The sequence below is a fragment of the Aotus nancymaae genome, unplaced genomic scaffold, assembly GCF_030222135.1.
Source record: "Aotus nancymaae isolate 86718 unplaced genomic scaffold, 86718_ANA_hifiasm-v0.15.2.pri h1tg000053l, whole genome shotgun sequence".
NCBI classification, from domain to species: Eukaryota; Metazoa; Chordata; class Mammalia; order Primates; family Aotidae; genus Aotus; species Aotus nancymaae.
In genome coordinates this window covers 7,460,249-7,486,680 of record NW_026988467.1, presented here as the reverse complement: position 1 = coordinate 7,486,680, position 26,432 = coordinate 7,460,249, and the positions used below count along the sequence as shown (strand labels likewise).

At 39.7% G+C, this 26,432-nt stretch overlaps 1 protein-coding gene across 20 annotated transcripts in view; it reads right to left on the bottom strand.

The window, feature by feature from the left end:
- The window catches only part of KIF1B (kinesin family member 1B), a 179,488-nt gene that overhangs the window by 89,700 nt on the left and 63,356 nt on the right, over positions 1-26,432 (bottom strand). For 9 of the 20 annotated variants that reach the window (XM_021669855.2, XM_064363234.1, XM_064363237.1 and 6 more), the window contains 10 exons: positions 24,088-24,163; positions 22,715-22,793; positions 20,975-21,117; positions 19,991-20,032; positions 16,163-16,374; positions 7,208-7,287; positions 4,969-5,044; positions 2,003-2,082; positions 1,401-1,507; positions 217-300 (listed from right to left, as the gene is read on the bottom strand). In XM_021669855.2, the coding sequence (XP_021525530.1) occupies positions 217-300; positions 1,401-1,507; positions 2,003-2,082; positions 4,969-5,044; positions 7,208-7,287; positions 16,163-16,374; positions 19,991-20,032; positions 20,975-21,117; positions 22,715-22,793; positions 24,088-24,163 (979 nt within the window). The remainder of the gene's footprint in view (positions 1-216; positions 301-1,400; positions 1,508-2,002; positions 2,083-4,968; positions 5,045-7,207; positions 7,288-16,162; positions 16,375-19,990; positions 20,033-20,974; positions 21,118-22,714; positions 22,794-24,087; positions 24,164-26,432) is intronic. The other 11 variants (XM_064363250.1, XM_064363243.1, XM_064363244.1 and 8 more) reach the window with 3 other exon arrangements.

Genomic DNA, 26,432 nt, shown 5'->3' with positions numbered 1-26,432 from the left:
AAATAGAAAAATAAGGTTAAGAAATAATTTTTTAAATATATAGTATCTATTTAATAAACTCACCCTCCCTAATGTGAAGACAGCTTTCAGAGCTGTTGCTTTTATAAGAACAAAAATCCTAATGCTATTACTTCAGCCTTTAAACAGCCAAAAATTAGAGTTGTCACACAAGCCATGTGCACATTGCTGAAGACGGCAAACCTCTCCAAGTCTCACCTGAGCGCAGCTGAACAGGCTGGGACACCCTCTTGCCATTTACGTAGGTTTCTGAGCGCTCACAGGGCTCTAGGGTCACGATAACTAAGAGGAACACAAACTAATGTTATCATCACAAACCACTGGAATCAAACGATGGAAAGCAGTTACTTATCAGGATTTGTGGTAAGTAGAATAAATCCCTGCAATCAAGTGGCTGAAGTGTCTATATAGTAGTTCATTTTGGGGTACTAGAACTAGTCCCAATAGAAGAGGCTATCTGGGGCTATGGTTAACATGGGAACACTTAACTCTATGTGATAAACCTAAGATAACAGAAAATATTAGTTTTGGTGATCTCTGACAGTTCAGTCAATAAAACTCAAAACCGTCAGAAGTCGTTAAGGATGAGACACAGGTAATAACCAGAAACTAAAGATTGAAAAGCTTTTTTTTTTTTTTTTTGAGACGGAGTCTCACTCTGTCACCCAGGCTGGAGTGCAGTGGTGCAATCTCGGCTCACTGCAACCTCAGCCTCCCGGGTTCTACGGGGAGAAAGCGATTCTCCTGCCTCAGCTGCCTGAGTAGCTCACCACCACACCCAGTTAATTTTTTTGTATTTTTAGTAGAGATGGGGTTTCACCATGTTGCCCAGGCTGGTCTGGAACATCTGACCTTGTGATCTGCCCGCCTCAGTCTCCCAAAGTGCTAGGATTACAGGCATGTGCCACTGCACCCAGCCAAAAAGCCAGTATTTTGATAAAGGAATGAGTGAATTATATAATACAAAAATATCATTAGATTGTTGCTGTTTTGTTAATAACCCAGGCAAAAATCGACCTTTTCTTCCCTTTTAGATAAAAATAAATTCTACTGTGTTAAGACTTAATCTCTTTCAAATCTCCTATTGCCCAGGATATTTGTTATTTTCTTACTTTTCTATTAAATAATTAACATTCAAGATCAAGCCTAATTGCCTATATCCCGCTCAGTTCTTGGCAGTAACAAAAGGGCTTCTTTTGTCCAAGCTATTTTCATGTAAAGTAGCCCTGTCCATCTCTGCATCCACAAGCAGTCCAGGTCTCTCCATTTTTCAGAATTAGGTTGTATAAGAAAATACTACTGACAGAGAACACAAAGTCTTAAGGACTTCTCATAATATAAAATGAGAAAGTTCTTGCTGAAGCTCCAGCCAGGATGCTCACCTTCACCACTGTTGCTCCTCTCACTCCGGAAGATACAGTGCTCTTCTTTAATGTGAGCCCCGCTCAGCACTATGTCCTGGCGCCGCTCAGCATCTGCCTGGCCAACCCTGAACACAAGAGAAAGTGTTTCCCAGGGAAATTCAGACACAGAAAGAACTATCAACAATGAACCTCTTTCTCCCAAAGAAAATCCTTTGGTAAGTACAAAAAAGGTATTGCCTTTTTGCATCAGAAGCTTTCAACTAAAAATTCTAACCTCATATATGATCAACTTCTCTATATCAGAATAAGAAACAAGGAACACTGATACACCAATGTAACTCATACAGCATTATAAGAAGACATGAGTGAAATAAAATCCCTAAATAAGGTATGTAAGTTGTTAAAGGAAAAAAATTTATTTAGGGTCTTCAGAGAAAAACTACATGTTAACTGGTTCCATTGGCAAAAACACATTATTTGGAAAGAGAGGACAGTTTGTAACTATTTCAGACAAAAAATACAGCAAATCATTACATTAAAATTTTGAACATCTCTTTAGTTACTGAATTATCTAACAGGAGAAAAAAACATGAAGTGACCAAAACAAGAAAGAAATGTACCTTGTAATTCCATCTTTGATGTAATAAAGCAGGCACTCAGACATTAGCGGGTCTTCATTGAGGTTAACAAGATGCGGGGTCTGAAAAAGGTTACAGATGATCGATTTGGAGCAGGGCACCATGAGAGAGCTTTGGTAACAACAGGGGCCTACAGGAGGCCAGGCTCCTTCAACTCCACAGAGCTTAGAAAGGGATTTCTTTTTCTCTCTAGTTGCGGTTCCACAATAAAGAGAAAACACTCTCTTCAGGCCTCCCCAAACTGAACCAATGCATTCAATTAAATTAAATTTAATTAATTAACTGATTTGAGACAGAGTCTCACTCTGTCACCCAGGCTGGAGTGAGTGGCATGATCTCGGCTCACTGCAACCTCTACCTCCCAGGTTCAAGCGATTCTCCTGTCTCAGCTTCCCAAGTAGCTGGGATTACAGGTGCCCACCACCACACCTGGCTAATTTTTGTATTTTTAGTGGAGACAGGGGTTCACCATGTTGGCTAGGCTGGTCTCGAACTCCTGAACTCAAGTGATCTACCCTCTTCGGACTCCCAAAGTGTTGGCATTACAGGTGTGAGCCACTTCACCTGCCATTCTATTTTAAAACATGAATTCTGGGATAAAACAAACAAGACCCAATTTTTGATGAAGTCAAAACACAAGGAAAAAATCAGGACAGGCCAATTAGCCGAATGGAATAATTATAATTTTTGTAAATGCCTGGGTAAAAATCTCAAGAAATATTTAATTCTTCATTTGCTTTTATTAAAATGTCCCCATACACCCCCTGCCACTTTCCAGTATAATTTTTATCAGTTCTTCTATGGTCCCAGTTACTGCCTTCAGTTAATTAGTCTTTACCTTAAAGAAAAAATTAAAATTACTGACATTCGATAATATAAACATCCTCTAACAATCCTCTTCATCTAACTCTAATATTTCTAAATTCTTTTTTTAAAAAAACCAACCTTCTTTGGTGAAAATACCCCACTGGAATCCAAAAATAAGTCACATGGTCTTGGGGCCAAAATCTACTCAAGAGAGTGCCAGTGCCAGCAAGTGTGGAAGAATGAAAAAAGAGTCAGATAAGGGTGGTAAGAAAAGGGACTATAAAAGATGGTTAAAGAGAAATTTGAAAAAAACCTCTGTATCTTCTCAACTAGCGTCCACCTTTGTAGTCAAAGAATTTGACTGGTTTGAGAAAGTCAAAGCCCTTTGTGGGTAGTGTTCTTTAAAGCACATCATGATTTGAAAAATGGAATCTCAGAAACAAGTCCTAAGACTGAGTTTGGATGTGGTCATGGTATATCCCTTCCTTTCATGAAGAAGTGTAGAAAGATGGGTAAAATTACAGAAAAAGTTTTGGAAACAGAGATCTCACTTTGGAATTCCACACAGTTTAGATCTCAACAGTTGTTCAAGTTATTTATGATTCACGTTAAATGCCATATTTTCACAAGTTGTTAAGTAAAAATTTTCCGGCTGGGCATGGTGGCTCATGCCTGTAATTCCAGCACTTTGGGAGGACAAGGCAGGCAGATCATGAGGTCAAGAGATCGAGACCAACCTGGCCAACATGGTGAGACCCCGTCTCTATTAAAAATACAAAAATTAGCTGGGCATGGTGGCGTGCACCTGTAGTCCCAGCTACTCGGGAGGCTGAGGCAGAAGAATCTCTTGAACCTGGGAGGCAGAGGTTGCAGTGAGCTGAGAATACACCACTGTACTCCAGCCTGGGTGACAAAGAGAGACTCCGTCTCACAAAAAACACAAAAAACCCACCAAAACTGTAACTGCTAAAATCTATACAATCATAAGTAACACGTCTGAATAAATGTATGTCTTACTGAAAAAAAAGACTATTAAAACTGTGAAAAACACTAAACTTTCATAATATAAACATATAAAATACTTATTGTTCTATTCTACAATATGCAAATATCTTTACGTCAATCTTTTCTGTTAAAAATAACACATTAGAATTTGGAAAAAAAAAAAAGTTATGTGACCAGGACAGAAATATTTAACCAGAAGAATTGTAGCAAAAACCACAGGAATATTTCATATCACATAAAAGTACTAATTCAAAACTCACCACCCCTTGTATCCTAACTTAGAGAGGCTATCATCAGAACCTACGCATAAAGATGTTTAAGTCTCCAATAGCCAATCTGGGGTCACTTAAAATAAAGGACCATTTATTAGTGGCATAAAATACATGCTTTGTACATCAATATATGTTCTCCTGTTCTCTGGTAACATAAGCACACAAAATAACCATTTGATAGTCATTTTCCAGTATTCAACAATAAGTTATTTTGCAAACAAACAAACAAAACAATACTACTCTAATTAGCTAAAAGGTACCTAACTACTTTATGGTTCTATAAGTAGGAAGGTAACTATTGGAGTCACTTATTAAAAAACAAACTAAGAAGGAAGTAGAGGAGTCTAGAAGGATAGGGACAGGAATTTCTTTACTCAGTACAATAGTTGTCTATAATACAAATTGCAGAAGCAGACAGAAGCAGTAGTATTTTACACAAACCTGAACTTCAAGCTGAAATAGGTTCCAAAAAGTTATAAAGCAGGGTAGATGACTTCTGTGGGAAAATCTACATCAAAGAGTAGCCAAAACTGAGGCAAAATATGCTAGGTTAGGCTGGGAATTTAAGAGAAAGCAATAAATAAAGATGACTAAACATACTGAATCATGGCCAAAAGTTAAAGATATACTGCCTTAGGTTTTTTCTTTTGTAAATAGTAAACATGATAGGCATTTGAGAAGTAGGTTGCCTTTGTACTACAAGATCATACTCTAAGATGAAATCAGAAATATCTGAAATTAAGCCAAGTATCAAGATCATAAAAGGGGGAAGAGGATAAGTCCTGAAAGATATGAAGTGCTCCAGTAACAAAGACAAATGAAAAGTGTCTCTGTCTGATTAGGTTTCGTAACATTGTTTCCTACCTTTTTAGGTGAGAAAACCCCTAGGGTTCCTCCATCTTCCCGAATGGCAACTCCCATCTCAGCCAACAAAGCCTCTCTAGGAAAAAAAACAGGTGTATCAGAATACCAACACCAAAATGTCAATTAAATCAGTCTAATAAGGACTGGAAAATAAAGCCTGCAAACCAAAAACAACTGGCCATATTTAAAGTCAATAATGCAAACATAAAATAATGTGCTTAACTCATCATTAACGAGAAGTTATTTCTAAAAGCAACATCACATTCGAAATAAATTAAATCTTGCTTTGTTAGTTATATTCACTCAAATAAGAACTTTGTCTCAACCAACTTGGAGTTAGCCAATAATTCATAAGTAATATGTATATTAATATAAAAAAAGAAGAGGCTATTCCTTAAGTTATAAATTCAACCTGAAGAAACATTTCTTCAAAATCTAAGAAAGTAATTTTGATATGTGGAGTATAGTCTATAAATGTGATTTTCTCAAATGTTATGTTCCCTTGCCCACCTATTTCAATAATTTAGCTTAAAATTGCTGTAATAAGTAAAAAAATTCTGTTTGTTATGTTTACTGTATCACTACATTATTAGTAACTTCTGCCTCATCTTCATGAACAAGAAAAACAGAAACTGGCTTTTTCAAATGTAGTCTATTCTAATAGCAAAACAAGGTGGGTTATGCTCACCTTCAGGGTAGAGAAATGATAGATGTTAGGACAGAATAGGGATTTTTAAAGTTTGCAGCCAGGCTGGGCGTGGTGGCTCATGCCTGTAAGCCCAGCACTTTGGGACGCTGAGGCAGTTGGATCACTTGAGGTCAGGTGCTCGAGACGAGCTTGGCCAACATAGTGAAACCCCATCTCTACTAAGAATCCAAAAATTAGCTGGATGTAGAGGCAGGTGCCTGTAATTCCAGGCGCCTGTAATACTCAGGAGGCTGGGGTAGGAGAATCACTTGAGCCTGGGTGGTGGAGGTTGCAGTGAGCCAAGACTGTGCCCTTGCATTCTAGCCTGGGCAACAGAGTGAGACTCCATCTCAAAAAAAAAATAAAGTTTTCAACCCAAACTCCTTCACCTCTTTACCAAAGAAGTTCCAGAGAAGGCACCTTTGAAAGACAATAATCAGAATAGCTATTTGGATGTCAGCCTTTATCAAAAGAAGCCTACTCTATCCCTCAATATGCTCCTATTTCCTTTTATTATTATTTTTAAGACAGGGTCTTACTCTGTCAACCAGGTTAAAGTGCAGTGGTGAGCTCACAGCTCACTACAGCCTTGACTTTCAGGGCTGAAGCAATCCTCCTGCCTCAGCCTCCCAAGCAGCTAGGACTACAGGCATAAGCCACCACACCCAGCTTATTTTTTAACATTTTTGTTTTTTGTTTTTTTGAGATGGAGTTTCACTCTGTCGCCCAGGCTGGAGTAGTACAGTGCCATGATCTCGGCTCACTGTAACCTCTGCTTCCTGGGTCCAAGCAATTGTCCTGCCTCAGCCTCATGAGTAGCTGGGATTACAGGCGCCCACCATCATGCTGAGTTACCTTTTTTTTTTTTTTTTTTTTTTTGAAAAGGTCTTGTTCTGTCGCCCATGCTTGAGAGCAGTGGCGTAATCTCGGCTCACTGCAATCTCCACCTCCCAAGTTCAAGTGATTCTCCAGCCTCAGCTCCCTGAGTAGCTAAGATTACAGGTGCCTGCCACCATGCTCAGCTAAGTTTTGTATTTTTAGTAGAGATGGGGTTTTTACCAGTGTTGGCCAGGCTGGTCTTGAACTCCTGGCCTCAGATGATCCGCCCACCTCGGTCTCCCAAAGTGCTGGGATTACAGCACCTGGCCTAATTTTCTGAATGTTTTGTAGAGATGGGGGTCCCACTATATTGCCCAGGCTGGTCTTGAACTCTTGGCCTCAAGCATTCTTCCCACCTTGACTTCTCAAAGTGCTTGGATTACAGGTGTGAGCCACTATGTCTGGCCAATATGTTCCATTTTTTATGGATCCCTAGCAACATGTAATATGATAACTATTAAACACATGACTCCCTGGAGTCATATTACATATTACAAGCATAAATTCAACTGGCCATAAATCCCTGACCATGTTTTTTGTTTTGTTTTGTTTTGTGTTTTAGAAGGGCAGATTCTTTGATTTTAATTTCTATTTTATCTTTTCTTACTATAAAGTAATCCACATTCCCTAGAAAACTTAGAAACATTTTCAGATTTTAAGCCCCCTCCTGACCTCTCCATTCTGATGGCCTCTGTTTTACGAAGCTTCTCTTCCCAGGTTTCATTCAACTCAGCAATGATCTTCTCTGATTCCTAAGGAAGGAAGTGCACAGTTAAAAGGGCAAAGTCTTATAATTTAACATACCATGCTAGAAAAGCAAGAAGCAAATTACGCCCTTTGAGGGCAGAATTAAATGTGATGAGATTTTTATTAGTATGTAAGATAAGAATCATAAAGATAGACCTAAAACTAAATCAACCCCAAACATATAAATCCTCCGAGTCTTAATAAAAATACCTTAATAGGCCGGGCGTGGTGGCTCATGCCTGTAACACTTTGGGAGGCCGAGGTGGGCGGATCACGAGGTCAGGAGTTCGAGACCAGCCTGGCCAACATAGTGAAAACCCATCGCTACTAAAACTACAAAAAAAATTAGCCAGGCATGGTGGCGGGCGCCTGTAGTCCCAGCTACTTGGGAAGCTGCAGCAGAAGAATTGCTTGAACCAGGAGGCAGAGGTTGAAGTGAGCCAAGATCACGCCACTACACTCCAGCCTGGGTGACAGAGCAAGACTCTGTCTCAAAAAAACCCAAACAAACACCTTAATAGTGAGTCTGTCTGTATGTATGTGTGTGTTAGAGAAGGAAGGATAATATTAACATTCCAAAATGCAAGATACTTTTTCTAACAATCACTTCTATAAAGGAATAAAGTCCCCAAAGGTATTTACTGCTTTTGTTTCACTACAATTTTGCCATAACACAATAACCTCCTGAACACAACCCAACAGTAAAAACAGAAAGGTTTATTAATAAATCTCATCTGAAGGCACACAGCCACTGAAGTGACAATTTACCAATCACTTGCTGATTGTTTACACTTATATAAATATAAGAACCTAATGCATACGGGGCTTAAAACCTAGATGATGAGTTGACAGGTGCATCAAACCACCGTGGCACATATATACCTATGTAACAAACCTCTACATTCTGCACATGTATTCTGGACATAAAGTAAAATTTAAAAAATAATTAAGAAATAAATAAAGTAAGAACCAAAACATGTTTCCTGCTTTCAAGGAGGTTACCATATACAGGAGAGACACAAGTAACTGAAGATTTATTCATTCTATAATTATATATAACCCCATTACATATCAAGCCTTGTTCAAGGCACCTATGGATATGGCAGAGAACAAAATCTCTTACTTCATAAGATTTACATTGTAGTAAGGAGACTGATATAATCTTTTTTATTTTATTTTATATTTTATTTGAGACAGTCTCATTCTGTTGCCCAGGCTGGAGTGCAGTGGTGCAATCTTGGCTCATTGCAACTTCCACCTCCCAGGTTCAAGCGATTCTCCTGCTCAGCCTCCTGAGTACCTGGGACTGCAGGTGCGTGCCACTACGACCCGAAAGTTTTTGTCTTTTTAGTAAAGATGGGGCTTCACCATTATTGGTTAGGCTGGCCTTGAACTCCTGATTTCAGGCAATCCACCCGCCTCGACCTCCCAAAGTGCTGGGATTATAGGTGTGAGCCACCATGCCCAGCCATGATAATCCATTTTAATTAGTAAGTATACAGTATGTCAGATAGTGGCAAGTGCTCTGGAGAAAACTAAAGCAACAAAGGGAAAGAACGGACAGGGAAGGGGAGGTGAGGAAGCAATTTGAAGTGAGGTTGTCAGGACAGGCCTCACTGACTCAGTGACACGTGAGCAGAGACCAAAGAAGAGCAGAAGCTGCCATGTGAGCATGTGGAGTAGGAAAGTACCTGGAGTTTTCTAGGAATTGTGCTGCTAGAGTAGTGTCTGAGGATTGAGAATGGCTACAGTAGGAGGTAAGAGAACAGTGTACTGGCTGGGCATGGTAGCTCACGCCTGTAATCCCAGCACTTTGGGAGGCTGAGGGGAGTGGATCACAGGGTCAGGAGTTCGAGACCAGCCTGGCCAATATGGTGAAACGCTGTCTCTACTAAAAATACACAAAATTAGCCGGCCGTGATGGCGGGCACCTGTAGTCCTAGTTACTCAGGAGGCTGAGGCAGAAGAATCATTTGAACCTCGGAGGTGGAGGTTGGAGTGAGCCGAGATTGCACCACTGCACTCCAGCCTACGTAATAGAGCAAGACTCTGTCTCAAAAACAAACAAACAAACAAACAAAAAAACAAAAAAACAGTGTACCAAGAGCTAGAATTAGAGTATTCATAGGTCTCTATAACATGGGTGAATCAAGGTGAGTGAGGCCCAGACAGAGAAATGAAGGACAAGTAGGAATTAACTAGTCAAAGAGTGGAAGGAAAAGGAGTACCAAAAACAGGGATAAGCACATGCAAAAGCAGGTGAAAATGCTAGTCATAGAGACAAAGTTAGAAAGTTAGATGATGATAATGAAATGACTGTAATGATGCTAGTAGTGATTAACAAGGAAAATGCTACAGTTCATCAAAGAGCTCAATGTATGACTCATACAACAGGTCACTAAAGAAGCCTCTCAGATCTCAAAATATCTACACAGAAAGGAACTGTGAGTAATACAATAAACCCTAAGTTGTCTGGCGTTTGACTTTCTGGATCTCTTGGACTTCCAGAATATTATATGATTGGATGTCACCTCAAAATAAAAAACATACCAAAGGCAAGGAAACTCATTAAAAAGGCAAGAGTAAAGACTCAAGGTAGCACCTGCAAAAGCAAAGTAGTATATGAGTTTGGTGAAACAAACAGGAGAGCATGATTTAAAATTAAAAAATAAAAATAAAAAAGGAAAGAAAGATGAAGAACCACCACCAGCAAAGCTAGGCAAAGAACAAAACAGATAAAAGAAGGAACCTGGGCATCAGTAAGGTTTACATCAAGGCAGCCATGTAGGAGGTAGTTTTTTAGAAAAGAGTTACAAAGTGGGAGAAGCTAGAACAAGTCTGTAGTTGGGGGTGGAAGGGTGACAAAAACCACCTAACATGGCTCTCATTAGCCTTCAGAACACACACAGGTTGAAAGGCTAACACAGCTACCTGAGTGGCATCTCTACACAGTCCTCAGTAGAAATGATTACCACGCAGTGCACGTGCCACTCCACCAGTGGAGAACCAGTGTCATGCTAGAGGGCCAGCAAGCAAGACAAATCCACACAATTCTGAAAGGAGTGAAAAGGCCAAGGACCAAGTTTTCAATAGTTTATCTATAAAGCACCACAAATGTTACTGAACAACCATGAAGAGCGGTGCTAAATGCTTCTGCATAAGTGAGCTATGACTGCACCACTACACTCCAGCCTGAGAGAGTGAGCCCCTCTTTAAAAAAAAAAATGCTTTTGCATGTGACTGTTTTTTCCCTTGCTGATGATATAACCTACATAAGTTTAAGGCCTATTAAAGGTAGCTGGGTAGAAATCTGTACAATCTTCTCAAAGTGAAAACCTTCAACAAACAGGACAATAGGATGCATCCAATCTAACCAAAGTATCCTGACTAGTAGTTATTATGGTGTGGCCCACAAATCATTGTTGGTTATGGAATACAAACTGACATATGGGATATTTTTAAAATATTCCCTCCTAGTTGACTACCTTCAGAAAAAGATTATTTCAGAGCAGAGGATTATCTGGCCATATGAAAGCCATCCTATTTTGGGGCAACTGTAGAACTCACTCTAAGAAAGCAAAATTACTGTCTAGGAATCCTCTTAGCATTTTGCAGCCAACTCTAATATGACTTATCTAATTTCCTTACCACCTGAAGGATAAATCAGAATATGATGTCTTTGTAGAAAAGAAATGTAATGAGTAAGGTACAACTTTTATTTTTATTGCAATTTCCAGCTGTAATTTTTAGGTGCTAGAAAGCTATTTTTAAAAATTTTGAGGAAAACTTAGAGAAAATAACTGTGAGTCACATTAGCACAACTTCAGGGCTGAAAAAAGCCTGTGAAATCATTTATTCTGGAACCATTCTAGAGATAAAACTGGACTAGAGACAGGAGTTCAAGACCAGCTGGCTAACATGACAAAACCCATCTCTACTAAAAATACAAAAATGAGCCGGACTCACTGGCACATGCCTGTAGTCCCAGCTACTTGGGAGGCTGAGGGAGGAGAATCGCTTGAACCTGGGAGGCGGAGGTTGCCAAGATGGTGCCACTGCATTCCAGCCTGGGTGACAGGGCAAGACTCCATCTCAAAAGAAAAAAGCAGAGCAGAGAAGCTAAGTGAGGCCATACCAATCACTGAGCCAAGTCTAGAGCTATTTGCTGACTCACTGTTCTTTCTTCAAGTAAAGCAGGATCAATAGGCTTTCAAGTAAATATTATATGAAACAGCTCACCCTAAATTAAGAATAAGTGAAGGATATTCTGTTCCAGCCTGAGTAACAAACTTAGTATAAATAAAATAGGGAAGCCAAATGCAAGACAGCATTCAGTCTCAGGAGCGTCGACTCATTCTGCTGGCAGGCAGGCATGCTGGTGTCCAGGGCCTCCCATATCCCACTCTAGGAGCCTAATGTAAGATAAACTTGAAATGTGGGTTCATGGTTCAGAAACAAAGGTTTGAGAAGATAAACCTCTAATCCTCCTCCCTTTCTTGGAAAAAAAAAATTCCAAAAAACAGAGGGACACCAGGAACTCTTCTTTAGCTCTTAAGAATGCTGGGCTCAGGTGTCATTCACTCTAGTCTCAAATCATGTTTGTCTGCATCTCTCGCTATTTGTACAGCACTGGTTAATAAACTATGTTCATACAGCTAAACAATTTAATCTCTTCTTGATGATTCAGTTAAGATAGCAGAGAAATTACCAGGACAAGTCAGAAATATTTCTATGAAAAACACTTACTACACAGAACATTTGCTGAAGCCATTGAATTGCCAAGGTTTTACTGTACTGAACACAGCATGCTTCTTAAGTGGGTTTCAAGTGTGGCACTTGGGCTGCTTAGCACAACATCTGCCCTTGCCTGCTTCTGTAATGGATATTTGTGGGTATTTATAGGCTAAGCCTAAGCAATGGCACTCACAGTACTGACTGTGATGCGAGACTAATAAACACCAGAGCTGTGGCTACAGCTGCATGTTTAAAACCTTATTAGACAGGAAGACTGGGTGCGGGTGGCTCACACCTGTAATCCCAGCACTTTAGGAGGCCAAGGCACCTGAGGTCAGAAGTTCGAGACTAGCCTGGCCAACATGGTGAAACCCTGCCTCTACTAAAAATATAAAAATTAGCCAGGCGTGGTAGGAGGCACAGGTTGCAGTGAGCTGAGATCACGCCACTGTACTCCAGCCTGGGTGACAGAGCCAGATTCCATCTCAAAAATAAAACTTTATTAGAAACGAAGCCAAATAAAGGATAAATTTCAACTCAAATTTCAGTTTGAGTTGCAACATTTGAGGCAATTACACATCACTTATCTCTCTATGACAGAAGCCAGAGAGGTTTGTGGAGAGATTAAGATATTTATAATAGGCTGGGTGTGGTGGCTCACCCTGTAATCCCAGCACTTTGGGAGGCTGAGGGGGGTGGATCACCTGTGGTCAGGAGTTCAAGATTAGCCTGGCCAACATGGTGAAACCCAGTCTCTACTAAAAATACAAAAATTAGCCAGGTGTAGTGGTACACGGCTGTAATCCCAGCTACCTGGGAGGCTTATGCAGAAGAATCACTTGAACCCGAGAGTCGGAGGTTGCAGTGAGTGGAGATCCCGCCACTACACTGCACTCCAGCCTGGGTGACAGAGCAAGACTCCGACTCAAAAGAAGAAAAAAAAAAGGTATTTAAAACGGTGTGACATAAGTACCTAACATATGGTAAAAGGCTATTCAGTGAAAAAAGCCATGGCAACATCATGTATGAAAAAAGTATCCAATCAACTGACCTTTTTTAAAGTCAAAAAGAAACAAAGGGAAATAAAATGTTAGGAAATGAATTAATCTCCTCTGTTGCTGTTTTTCATTATAAAATTTTTCTCCTGCAGCACCATGCCTTAGGAATCCAGTTCCTAGATATTCTCAAGCATTTCTATTGTATAACCATTGCCCCTGGTGCTGTGAATGAAAGAGGCTATCTGCCTGCAGCATTAAAATGCAGGTCGGCCCAAAAGGAATTCTCACCATTCACAAAAGAAGAGCAGAACTAAGGCGTTTATGCTTCAGTGAACTACAACACTGCATTGAAAACTCAAGACAATACAAAACCGTAAGAAGGCTGTTTTCTTTCTAGAAGGAAAATAGAAGAGTTAGTTTCTTTTGGTGTAAGGAATAATTAAAACAGAAATTTGTTTTCTGATTGAAGTAATATAGTTTTGTTTTGTTTTGCTTTAGTGGGACATAGGAAAGTTGAAGGAACAGTTTCCCGAATAGTAACAGTCTCATTCCCTAGAAATGATTTGGAAGACACTGGATAACCTGATTCTTAAAGAGTCTGGTTAATGTCTTGACTCCTAACATGTGACATTATTTTCAATTGGTAACACTTGGCAGTTAGGTAGAAATTTCTCCTTTACATCAAGAAGAATGTCCTTGATTTCTCCTTTAGAGCAAGATGAATGTCAAGGGAAGGGTAATCTCATACGTATGCACTAAGGCTTTAATAAGCAAATAGATTTAAAATCCCAAAAGAAAAAGAACATTTTATATTAAGGACTTAGTGAGTGGGAGTTTTACTTCTCATTCCCACGGAGCTCCCTATTTCTCACTCCGGCTCTGAACAGAGCCCAGCACAGCAACATGGTCATGACCATGTGAGAAAATGTGTGAATGGAGCCTTACCACTCCTCTTCACTAAGGTCTTTAGTAAAATTTCAAAGTCAATTTTACCAACAGTAAAAATTACCCTGCAGCCTGCAACATTTAATGGAAAGACTTCTCACTCCCTCTCCCTTTGCCAGGTATTACAGAACTTCACTCACTTTCCACTTACATGTTCCGAAGGAAGAAACAAGAATATTATTTTTGTTTCTTTTTTCTTTTTTTTTTGAGATGGAGTCTCGCTCTGGCTGGAGTGCAGTGGTGTGATCTCAGCTCACTGTAACCTCTGCCTCACGGGTTCAAGCAATTCTCCTACTTCAACCTCCCAAGTGACTGGGACTATAGGTGCATGCCACCAGGCTTGGCTAATTTCTTCATTTTTATTTATTTATTTTTTGAGACAGAGTCTCACTCTGCCACCCAGGCTGGAGTGCAACGGCACCATCTCCACATCTTGCAACCTCTGCCTCCCAGGTTCAAGCAATTCTTGTGCCTCAGGTTCCAAGTAGCTGGGACTACAGGTGTGCGCCATCATACCTGGCTAATTTTCGTATTTTTAGTAGAGATGGGGTTTCACTATGTTGGCCAGGGTGATCTCGAACTCCTGAACTCAAGTGATCTTTCCGCCTCAGCCTCCCAAAGTGTGGGATTACATGCATAAGTCACTGTACCTGGCTTAATTTTTGTATTTTTAGTAGAAACGGGGTTTCGCTATGTTGGCCAGGCTGGTCTTGAACTCTTGACCTCAGATGATCCACCCACCTTGGCCTCCCAAAGTGCTCGGATTACAGGTGTAAGCTACCACACCCAACCTTATTTTTGTTTCTAAGGCATTTTTTCTTTTAGATAGTCTCACTCTGTCACTGAAGCTAGAGTGCAGCAGTGCAATCATAGCTCACTGCAGCCTTAAACTCCGGGACTAAAATGATCCCCCTGCCTCAGCCTCCCAAAGTACAGGGTCTACAGGTATGAGCCATCATGCCTGACCCACAATGTACTTTTGAAGTAAGTAAAATGTCAAGGGAAAAGGTAGGCTGACTAAGAAAGAAAAAGCAGAACCTCTTTCTTCATATAAAATCTTTTTCAGCCTCACATGAAAATTAAAATGAAAGCATTTGACATTTTCAGTTATCAAGCTTAATTCATTCTTACTGTTGAGTTTTTCAGCAAGCCTTTTACCTGTTAAATGTGTCAATGTGTCACTGTTCTCAATCATCCTTGCATGAGTGACACTCAAGGAGAATACTGAGTGAATGTGAGGAGGACCGCTGGCTAGCAGCATGACTGCAACTTCCCAGACTCTTAGAAAGTGTTCCTTGTTGTCCCCTACCCTAGCACTCTTGAACACAATGGCAAAAAGGTATGGATCAAACTAACTTCCTGGAGGTGACAAGCAGGGGAAGAAAAAATATTTGCTTCAAAGCAGATGATGATGTCACATGTCACAGTCATCTGATGGGTAGTAGGGTTCCCACATAGCTTTTAGCACAGCAAGTGACAACTATCTGTGCACTGAATTAATTGAGGAGGAAGAGAAGCAGCTACAAGTTAAAAGGCTCTGCTGCTCTTGACTTTCATATTCATCCAGAGAGACAAGATTGAATCTGACAGAGCCAGCAACAGATTGCAAAAAACCTCCAACAGCAAAGCTGGGAGCCATAGGCCAGTAATCTACATACTTGCAGTACTATGGCCCTGTGACCCTGTGAGTACCAGAATAGGAGATAATCTTTCTGTATAGTAATCATAAGGTATCAAGGTTTTCTGTGAATTTCTAGATGATATAATTTAATATGTATCTGAATAAACCTGGAACTGCTACTCAAATGTTCAAACTTTATTAACAGAAGCATGGCTCTATACAGAATTCCATCTTCAAATGAAACTAAATGTTTCCAAATAAATTTCTAACAAAACAATTTCACTGTGACTTGATAAACTACCCCAGAATTAATGTTCACATCTATTAATCGGTTACTCTGCATGGCCAGCCTATGTACTACCCATGTACCTCTCCCATCTCTCATCTCTGCCTGGCCATGTCAGACAAGCACTCTAGTGAAAAGAAATTAACTCACAAAGTAGAAAATTCAATTTTCAGGACACCTCTAAGAGTCAGAGTTCTCCATATGCTGAGTCGAAATCTTGGTGATTTTTACTCCTAGTTCTTCTTTGTGGAACTACTATATAGAATACCTTGTATTCAGTCTGAACTATTACTTACCTTTAGACGTTCAATAGCTTCCTCTCCTCCAGGTGTAGACATGATCCTCTCTTGAATACTGGTCACAGATGTCAAGCCCACCTGACTATTGAGTGAGCAGGAAGATGGGGATGAAGTGAGGGACCCCATGGATGCTGTGGAAAAATGGCCAGGGCGTTGATTCTCAGAGGCTAGCAAGTACCTATGCTTATTGTTCTGAAAATCTTTCAGATCTGGGAGACAGAACAGAAGGCAGAAAAAGTAGAGAAAAGGGAAAGAAGCAGAGGAAGAAAAAAAGACAGGAAGGAATATCATTGTAAGAAAGGACAGCATTAAAGCGCCAAGACAAATACACGCGATGATACAAACACAGGTTACAACTGTTCTAGATGGCAGTTCTAAAACATGTCTGTCTTGAATACTGGTATCCTAGAGGCTCAGAATCATTTCTGCATTTACAAACAAAAAGATTCCAATGTAGGTTAACACTGTATCTTGTAGGGGGATAAACTAGAGCCTCAAAGGATACTGCTTCAGCACTCTCCCTAAAAAAGCCAAACTACCTTCCATTTAGTCTTTCTAGTGTTCCAAGTCTACAATGTCTTCAGATTTACACTTTTCCAGTAGTTTGTAACAGTAAGGGGAAAACAATGATCATTTATTTTTATTTATTTATTTTTTTTTGAGATGGAGTTTCGCTCGTTACCCAGGCTGGAGTGCAATGGCGCGATCTCAGCTCACCGCAACCTCCACCTCCTGAGTTCAAGCAATTCTCCTACCTCAGCCTCCCGAGTAGCTGGGACTACAGGCACGCGCCACCATGCCCAGCTAATTTTTGTATTTTCAGTAGAGACGGGGTTTCACCTTGTTGACCAGGATGGTCTGGATCTCTTGACCTCGTGATCCACCCGCCTCAGCCTCCCAAAGTGCTGGGATTATAGGCATGAGCCAACAATGATCATTTCTTTATCAATAATAATCCATATTGGTCTGGCTCAGTGTTTTACATAATTCAGCAAAAATTTCCAAGAAAATGTTACAGTTAAAAATTTGTGCATTTAGTAGTATGCTTTGTATGGCAACATTTCTATTTCTTTCTTTCTTTCTTTTTTTAAGAGATAGGGTCTCTCCATGTTGGCCAGGCTGGTCTCAAACTCCTGACCTCAGGTGATCCGCCCACCTCGGCCTCCCAAAGTGCTGGGATTACAGGCGTGAGCCACGGTGCCCTGCCTTGTATGGCAATATTTCAACATGCTAAAAGGATATTAAAATATGTCTTAAATTTAAAAAGAGGTAATTGTAGAAGTGAGAGGAATTTTTTTGAGTCATGGTTAAAAACTCAGGACTTGCTATAAAAAAAAAAACAACTCAGAACTAACTGATTGTCTCAACAGGGAAGAACAATTAACAGATTAATGAGTTTTAGTGTAGGTTCCATTCTTCTATCAGAGCAAGCAAAAAATAAGGCTGATTTTTTTGCTAATTTAAGTAAGGCACTTAATTAGCCTAACAGTACAACCATGGGTCACTGGTAAGCCTGCTTCCTAGTATAAAAAGCAAGTTTTAGGAACATACTTCTATTTACTAAGTCTCTAACAGAACTGTTAATTTTGCTTTTAAACTCAGTATTGGTAAAAGAAAAAAAAAATTAAGCCACAAACAACAAAATTCATTAATTTTCCATTTGTACTTTCTTTCATTAGTCATCCTTCGCAAAAAGACACCAAAGGTAAACCATGAGTATTGGTGCAATCCAACTTTAAAATTAGCTCATTTTTAAATTTGAGAAATTAAAATTCATATCAAAACTAAGTAAGTTTTCCTTAAAAGAGATGAGTCAATACACATAGTTGGAAAAAATACTATTAATTCTCTCTGGGCCTACTCATCTCTACTATTTAATTAAAGCCAATTTTTTAACTCCCTGAAAGCCAGTGGTTGCCTCGAGACAGTTTGAAAACCACCATCTGCAAATACAGAACATAGGGAAACAAGCAAAGCAGCATCTTTTAAAGGGGGAATAGGGATTAGAGCAAAAAATTAGGCACCAGGGGGAAAAGACCAGGATGGACAGAGTTTGGGTCCAATGGTCACATGCAAGCCCTAAAAGGAATTAAGAGAAATGGATCAAAATGGAAATTGAGAAGTAGTCAGGGCTGTTTTCTCTTACCAATATAGAATTAAAACTTAGTCATGCATGGTATTTCAGGAAACGCTGCAGCTGCTAAGAGAGGTAGGCAACAAGCTGGCAGCAGCAACACCTTGAGCACAAAAGCAAAACCAAGAAGGCACCTTTTCCACACCAGTATCGTTGAGCTTTGGAAATCTCAGACAGAGCTGCTGCAGTCCAAGAGTCACTTCTGTATCAGGACATTATAGTGCCTTCAAGCCCTAACCTCATAACAACCAGGGCTATATCTGGTTTCTCCTATGCATTTTCTCAATGTCTGCTAAGCCTCGATACATGCCTTACTGTAGAAATAACTCAGTATGAATCTAAAAATTAACCCCCAAATCAAGATTTTTTCTTCTAAGATAACAATTTCTTGATGAATTATCTTAAAAGGGTAAGAAATAATTTCCTCACCAACTTATGATATATATGGAGAGAATAATGAGGTTCATGTGATCCTTTAAAAATGTTCTCAACTCAAGCACCCATTTTAGATACCTAAGTTATTTTAATTTGTGACTTATGAAAAGAGGAAAGGCTGGGTGTGGTGGCTCACATCTGTAATCTTGGCACTTTGGTAAGCCAAAGTAGGAGGACTATTTAAGGCCAGGAGTTCCAGGCCAGGAGTCCTACCTTGGAAACGGTGAGACTCCTCATCTCTACAAATTAAAAATTAAAAAACAGGCCGGGTGCGGTGGCTCATGCCTGTAATCCCAGCACTTTGGGAGGCCGAGGTGGGCAGATCACGAGGTCAAGAGATTGAGACCATCCTGGCCAATGTGGTGAAACCATCTCTACTAAAAAAATACAACAATTAGCTGGGTGTGGTCATGCACGCCTGTAGTCCCAGCCACTCAGAAGGCTGAAGCAGGAGAATTGCCTGAACCTGGGAGGTGGAGGTTGCAGTGAGCCGAGATAGTGCCATTGCACTCCAGTGAGACTCTGTCTCAAAAAATAAAAATAAAAATAAAATAAAATAAAAAATTAGCCAGGTGTGGCAGCACGCAACTATAGTCTCAGATACTGAGGAGGCTAGGTAAAAAGATCACTTGAGCCCAAGAGTTCCAGGCTGCAGTGAGCCATGATCATGCCATAGCAAGACCATCTCAAAAAAAAAAAAAGAGGAAAAAATGTTGATCTAACCATCCAAAGCCCAAGATATGGAGAAAAGCAACTTAGCACAAGCACCCATGAGTGTTAGCCCAACATTTACAGAGCTCTTCAATCACAGATATTTTTTGTTGACTGAAAATGATTATTGTTAAAATAAACATAATGAAATGTTTTCAGAGTCATTAACAGAAATAAAAGAGATAATATATTTAAGGTGCCTAGAATAGGGCCTGGCATATTATGAACAATCAATAAGTATCAGTTGCTATCATCATCTATTATTTTGGATTTAATTTAATCACAATGGGAAAAACAGAAGAGTAGAAGAAGCAAGAGATTCTTAAGCCTTTCAACTTCACTCAAGCCACAAACTAAAATTCAGCAAAGATTAGTTTGCTAAATGAAGAAGGGCAAAAATAGGATCATTTCTGATTCTACACGATGCTCTGTCTGGGATTTCCCTGTAAGGATTGCTGGCATGCAAAGCTCATTTTAAGGCTGATCCAGCAGAGGCAGATTAGCAAGTCAGAGTACTGGAAATAACCAGTATGTGAAATACACACATTTGCTTCCACTTCCAGAGTAATCATCGATCAATGGATCAACTGAAGGTAAGCAGGAGGGAAAATATGAGAAGGGTCAAAGTTCAGGTTCAGCAGTGATACAGAGAGCGAACAGAGCAGTTTTTGGCATTTGGGGAGATGAAAAAGTTAATACTCAGAATACGGTATCATTTTCACAAACAGTATTCATCTAAACTCAGGCTCTAATCAGTAAGAACTAAACTAGAAGAGGCCTTGAAAATCTTATTAGAACTTCAAGGAATATAATACTAATTTTACACTAAAAAAAAAAATGCTTTACTAAACCAACCCATATTCTACCATATTGTATTCCTATATAAATAATCCATTTTACTCACTTAAGAGAACTTCTGAATAAGCCATTGTACAGGCACATCACGGAGATTTTTTAAGATGAATTTTAATACAACATCGTAAAACAGTATTCTCTGGAAGGGTAGTTCTTGAACTTCATAGGAATTGGTTTTCCCCTTCATATGTTCATGGGCAGCAGGGGGTACTCCATCATTTTATAGGAGGAGGGGGCTATTCAAAGGAGAATCTTATCTGAAGGTAGGCCTCAATGTGCATTTCTTATATTACTGCCATTATACTAATCCAGAGTAACCCATGAAACAAAACCAAAAATTTCAAATAACATTTCTATGAAGTGATTAACTGCTGTGTTAGGTTTAACATTCCAAATAAACTTCACTGCTGATCTAAAAGAGAATTCTAACAAAAATACTAGTAACATATTTATGATTTTAAAACTAATTTCATGAGTTCAAATGGATAGCCAGTTACACACTACATAAAGGAATCTAGAGATCATTTCCATTGGGCTTTTTAAGGAAAAAGAAAAACAAAAACATTTTCACTACCATTTAGCTTCATCGTGTTCTTTAACTTGAAGTTTATTTTAAATGTAAGAACCTTGAAGAAGAAAGGGTTAGATTTTGTAATGATCCTTAATTCACTTACTATCAATAATATCTCCCAGGCCCTGAGCACGAAGAAGGTCCTTCAGCCGTGTCACCTCCTCCTTTAATTCACGAACTAGTTTGGCATTGGGGTCCTCATTGATAACAGCATTACATTTAATTTGTTTTGCACGATCCGCATATCTAGATCAAAGAGTTCATTCTTGTCATTTCTCATATGTTCTACTTCTCATAAGTAACATATTATTATTTCTAAATCAAATATCCTGAGTGTTTACATTTTTTGTCTTGATAAGAATACATTTGTATAAAGCTTTATGGTACCTATTAAAGATGAAGAAAAAGGTTCAGATGAATTTAAGTGATCTGCCCAAGATCACAATGAAAATAAATAAGAGTAAGAGGACTTAAACTCAATTTATGAGACTATATAGTGTTCATTCCATTATATCAAGTGCCTTTCCTGGAAGAAGGGCAGAGAGTTCCAGACTAAAATAGTGAAACCTATTCAAATGTAAAAAATAGGCCTCACAAGGTAGCTCACACCTGTAATCCCAGCACTTTAGGAGGCCAAGTGGGGAGGATCACTTGAAGCCAGGAATTTGAAACCAGCCTGAGTAACGTAACAGGATCCCCCATCTCTACAAGAAATTTTTAAAAATTAGCCAGGCCTAGTGGCATGAGCCTGTAGTTTTAGCTACTTGGGAGGCTGAAGTAGGAGGATCACATGAGCCCAGGTGTCTGAGGCTGCAGTGAGCTATAATCTTGTCACTGCACTCTAGCTTGGGCCACACACCAAAACTCCATCTCGAAAACCAAAACTAACAAACAAAAAAAAAACTTGTCATGAACACTCTGTTAATTGTTTTTTTTCTTTTTTTTAAGAGACAGTCTTACTATGTTGCCTAGGCTGGCCTCAAACTCCTGTGCTCAAGTGATCCTCCCACCTCAGCTTTCCAAGTAGCTGGGACTATAGGTGTACATCACTGCACCTGGCTATGTTGGTTATTTTTAACACTGCCACATACTCCTATAATTGTATTACTTATTATGACTTCAGCATTTCTTTTTTTTTTTTTCTTTCATTTTATTTGAGATGGAGTCTCACTCTGTCTTCAGGCTGGAGTGCAGTGGTGCAATCTTGGCTCATTCCAACTTCCGCCTCCTGGGCTCAAGCGATTCTCCTGCCTCAGCCTCCTTAGTAGCTGGGATTACAGGCACACATCACCACGACTGGCTAATTTTTGTATTTTTAGTAGAGACAGGGTTTCACCATGTTGGCCAGGCTGGTCTCAAACTCCTGACCTCAAGTGATCCACCCACCTCGGCCTCCCAAAGTGGTGGGATTACAGGACTGAGCTATCGTACCCAGGCGACTTCAGCATTTCTATGACAAACACCATAAGAAGGGAGGCCATTTCTTTTTATAGAAATGAATATTATAAGAAAATGTCACTATTATCTAAAAGTTACCCAAAAATCCCACTTGAGCAATTTAAAAATCTTTCCTATGAAAAAGTTCCTGCCTTATCTAGATAGTCATGGGGGATTAAAAAATAAATAAAAAGTTCATACCTTTCCCAATGAAACTGAAAACCATAAAGAGGTAAATTCTATTATAATGCAAATCACTTTTACCATAAGTTTTCCCTGTTATGAGAGTAAAGGATCATTATTTACATAAATAACTACCCAGACTGCATAAGAACATCCACGGTATCACAAAATGACTTCTGATGGCAATGTGGTATATGTTGCTACTGAGATCAAAAGAAAGTACCTCAGAGTGCTCAAAGTCTCATCGTAGTTGATATCTGCAGGGCTCAGAGCAGCAACCATTGCAGTACGAGAATTGCCACCTAAAAAGATTAATCATGAGTATCTCAAATCACATTCATTTTAAAAGAAAAATTTTACTGAATATATCAAATCTCATGGTACAATCTCAGATCCTAAGATTTAATGTAATGTCAAATTCCTCCATCCCTCCCTCCCTCTCTCTTTCTCTCTCTCTCTCCTCTCTCTCTCTTTCTTTCTTTCTAGGTGTCCACCACCACACCCTGCTGATTTTTGTATTCTCAGTAGAGATGGGGTTTTGCCATGTTGGCCAGGTTGCTCTTGAACTCTTGACCTCAGGTGATCTGCCCACCTCAGTCTCTGAAAGTGCTGGAATTACAGGGGTGAGCCACCACGCCTGGCCCAATGTCAAATTTCTTAAATGTCCCCATGCCAGACACTTATATTCAAATTTTGATGTCTGAATCTACTGGGTCTAGTTCCTTCCTCCCACTCTGTCTTACACCCACTCCAATCAAGATCTCAGCTATTCCACAAAAATTGCCCTTAGCAATTTGAAAGTCACTAGCAATGGGGATAACCCCAGCAATCCATTTTCAGCCTCTTCTATCAGCAACATTTCACACAGCTGACCACTCCCTCCTCCTTGTTAAGTAGGAGAACTGCGGCCAGGCACAGTGGTTCATGCCTGTAATCCCAGCACTTTGTGGGGCTGAGGTGGGTGGATCACCTGAGGTCAGGAGTTCAAGACCAGCCTTGTCAACATGGCAAAGCTCTGTCTCTATTAAAAGTACAAAAAAAGTTAGCCAGGCATGGTGGTGTGCCTGTAATCCCAGCTACTTGGGAGACTGAGGCAGGAGAATTGCTTGAACCCAGGAGACAGAGGTTGCAGTGAGCTGAGATCATACCACTGCACTCCAGCCTGGGCAACAGAGCAAGACTCCATCTCAAAAAAAAAGTAGAAGTGAATGAAGAACAGTGATTTGAAGGTCTGAAAACATCAGCAATGAAGAGAAATAAGGGTTTGCAATGTCTGATTTTGTGCACCTCAGAGGAGCATGGAGTTTTGAAATAACTTTGAAGACTAAGCCATCATTTGAAGCGGGTATGGGGAGTTGGGAAGACAACTACTGCACAGTTCATGCCCTGAAGTAAATGAGATATGGGAGTATACCCTGGCTTAAAAGCAAGGAATCCAACCAACAGAAATTAGGAGTAAAAACAAAAGCAGGCAAGGAATACTCAAGTAGCAACATGAATATTTAGAGATTATTTGTCTCCAAAACACAGGACAATTAACCATAAAAAGGAATCAAAGTTAAAAAGATAACTACTTTTCACTAGTGGTCAACATACCTAGATTTTCTCGAAGGAGCCAAGTAAGTACAGAATCCCTATAGGGAATAAAATCCGTTTTCTTCTTCTTTTTACTCTATTAAAGAGAAAGGAATGGTCTTAGCATTGTTTGTTAGGGAAAAAAATTCGCAAGAAGGCACAATCAGTCTAAAATTCCCACGTAAATCAAATTACAGCACAACTCCATCACTGTGGAAGTTTATCCTTCACAGTTTCAATTCTTCACAATACCAAAAACTCATGCAATAAGGTAATGTTTTCATTTCACATTTTATTTTGAAAAATGTGTAACTTACACAACAGTTGAGAGAACAGTATAATGAGCTACCATACCCAACACGCAGCTTCAACCATTATCAATACTCTGCCAATCATCTTTCAATTATCCCCCAAACACTTTTCTGCAACTTTTTATTTTCCTGACCCATTTTGAAGTCAGTTGCAGACCTCATCTCCATTTATCCCTAAACACTTCGGCATATAAGAACATTCTCTTACACAGAAAACAATGACCAAATTCAAAAAATTTAACATCAACACAATACTATTGCCTAATATCCTGTCCATACGGTTTTCTTTCTTTTTCTTACCGTGAAGGTACCATTATCAAATCTTACCAAAATAAACAATAATTCCCTAACATCATCTAATACCCAGTCCTCCATTTTTATTTTTGCAGAGGGGCAAATATGAATCCTGCACATTCCAGGTTGAATGAGGAGGATCAAATCATCTAGTTAGTGAATTTACTTGGCCAATCACAATGTCATTGGGTGGGTTGTTGCAAATCTACTAACTCTCGTAAAATAATACTCGTTTGGTCTCTTTGAAAGGAAATTATGCCAAAAATAATGCAATTACTGAAGCAAAGACTAAAAGTAAAAAGGTCTAAGAAAGTGATAGGATTTGCAAATTTAGAAATCTATAAAAGTTTCAAGATGAATGTTCTATTAAGTCTACTTATACAGCTTTCTTCATGATCCTTCTTATTACCACCACAGGATAAAGGAAAAAGCACCAACAAAAAGGCAGTGCTAAAACGAAAAAAAAATTATATTCTCTAAAAGTAAAAATTAATGCAAATGCTTTACAGATAACAGCTACTCAAATATCTGCTGGCTGACTACCATGTTGTGACACTTTAAGAAGCTGCTAAGGGGAGGCCGGGTGCAGTGGCTCTCACCTGTAATCCCAACACTTTGAGAGGCTGAGGCGGGCAGATCACTGAGGTCAGGAGTTCGAGACCAGCCTGGCCAACATGATGAAACCCCGTCTCTACTAAAAATACAAAAAATTAGCTGGGGGTGGTGGCACACACCTGTAATCTCAGCTACTTGGGTGGCAGACACCTGTAATCTCAGCTCTCTCCTGAGGCAGGAGAATCACTTGAACCCGGGAAGTAGAGGTTGTGGTGATCTGAGATTGTGCCACTGTACCCCAGCCTGGGCCAGTCTCCAAAAAAAAAAAAAAAAAAAAAAAAGGAGCAGCTACTAAGGGGAAAACCAGGGCCTCAAATCACCAGTTTTATAATCAGTCCTGCAGTCTTGGTATAATCCAATGTTAAACTAAGGATGATCCTACTACTTGCACAAGCACATTTTCTATTCAGAAAAAGAGTACTAAGTGGCTGGCCTCTGTTTATTTTTTTTGAGGAGGAAAGGGAGTAGGCAAGAAACATTTTAATTCCATTTCTTATCAAATATATCCACATCATCTCATCCCACCCACAGACACACAATCCACCAATCAGAAACTCATTTCCAATAGCAGGTTCAATTTTAGATTGCACAGACCTCAAGGGAGAATTAAGCCTTTCAGTCATTCAGATTAGTGGAACAGACTTTCATTCCACTATGTAATCCTTGAGGCCTAATATCTCAGTTTAAAACCCCTGAGTAGGCTGGATGTGGTGGCTCAGGCATGTAGTCCTGCGCACCTGTAGCCCCAGCTACTTGGGAGGCTGAGGGAGGAGAATCACTTGAACCTGGGAGGCAGAGGATGCAGTGAGCTGAGATTACACCACTGTACTCCAGCCGGGGCGACAGAGCGAGACTCTGTCTCAAAAAACAAAACAAAACAAAACCCTGAGTAGCTGGGATACTCTGGTCATGTGCCACCACGTCCAGTTAATTTCTGTATTTTTAGTAGAGACGGGGTTTCACCATGTTGGCCAGGCTGTTCTCAAACTTTGACCTCAAACTATCCGCCTGCCTCAGCCTCCCAAAGTGCTGGGATTACAGGCATGAGCACCGTGCCCCGTCTTGTTTCTTTATTCTTCATTTCTTCTCTAAAGCAGATCATGTTCTATAAATTAATTTTGGTGTGAAATCTCATGATATGTGGTC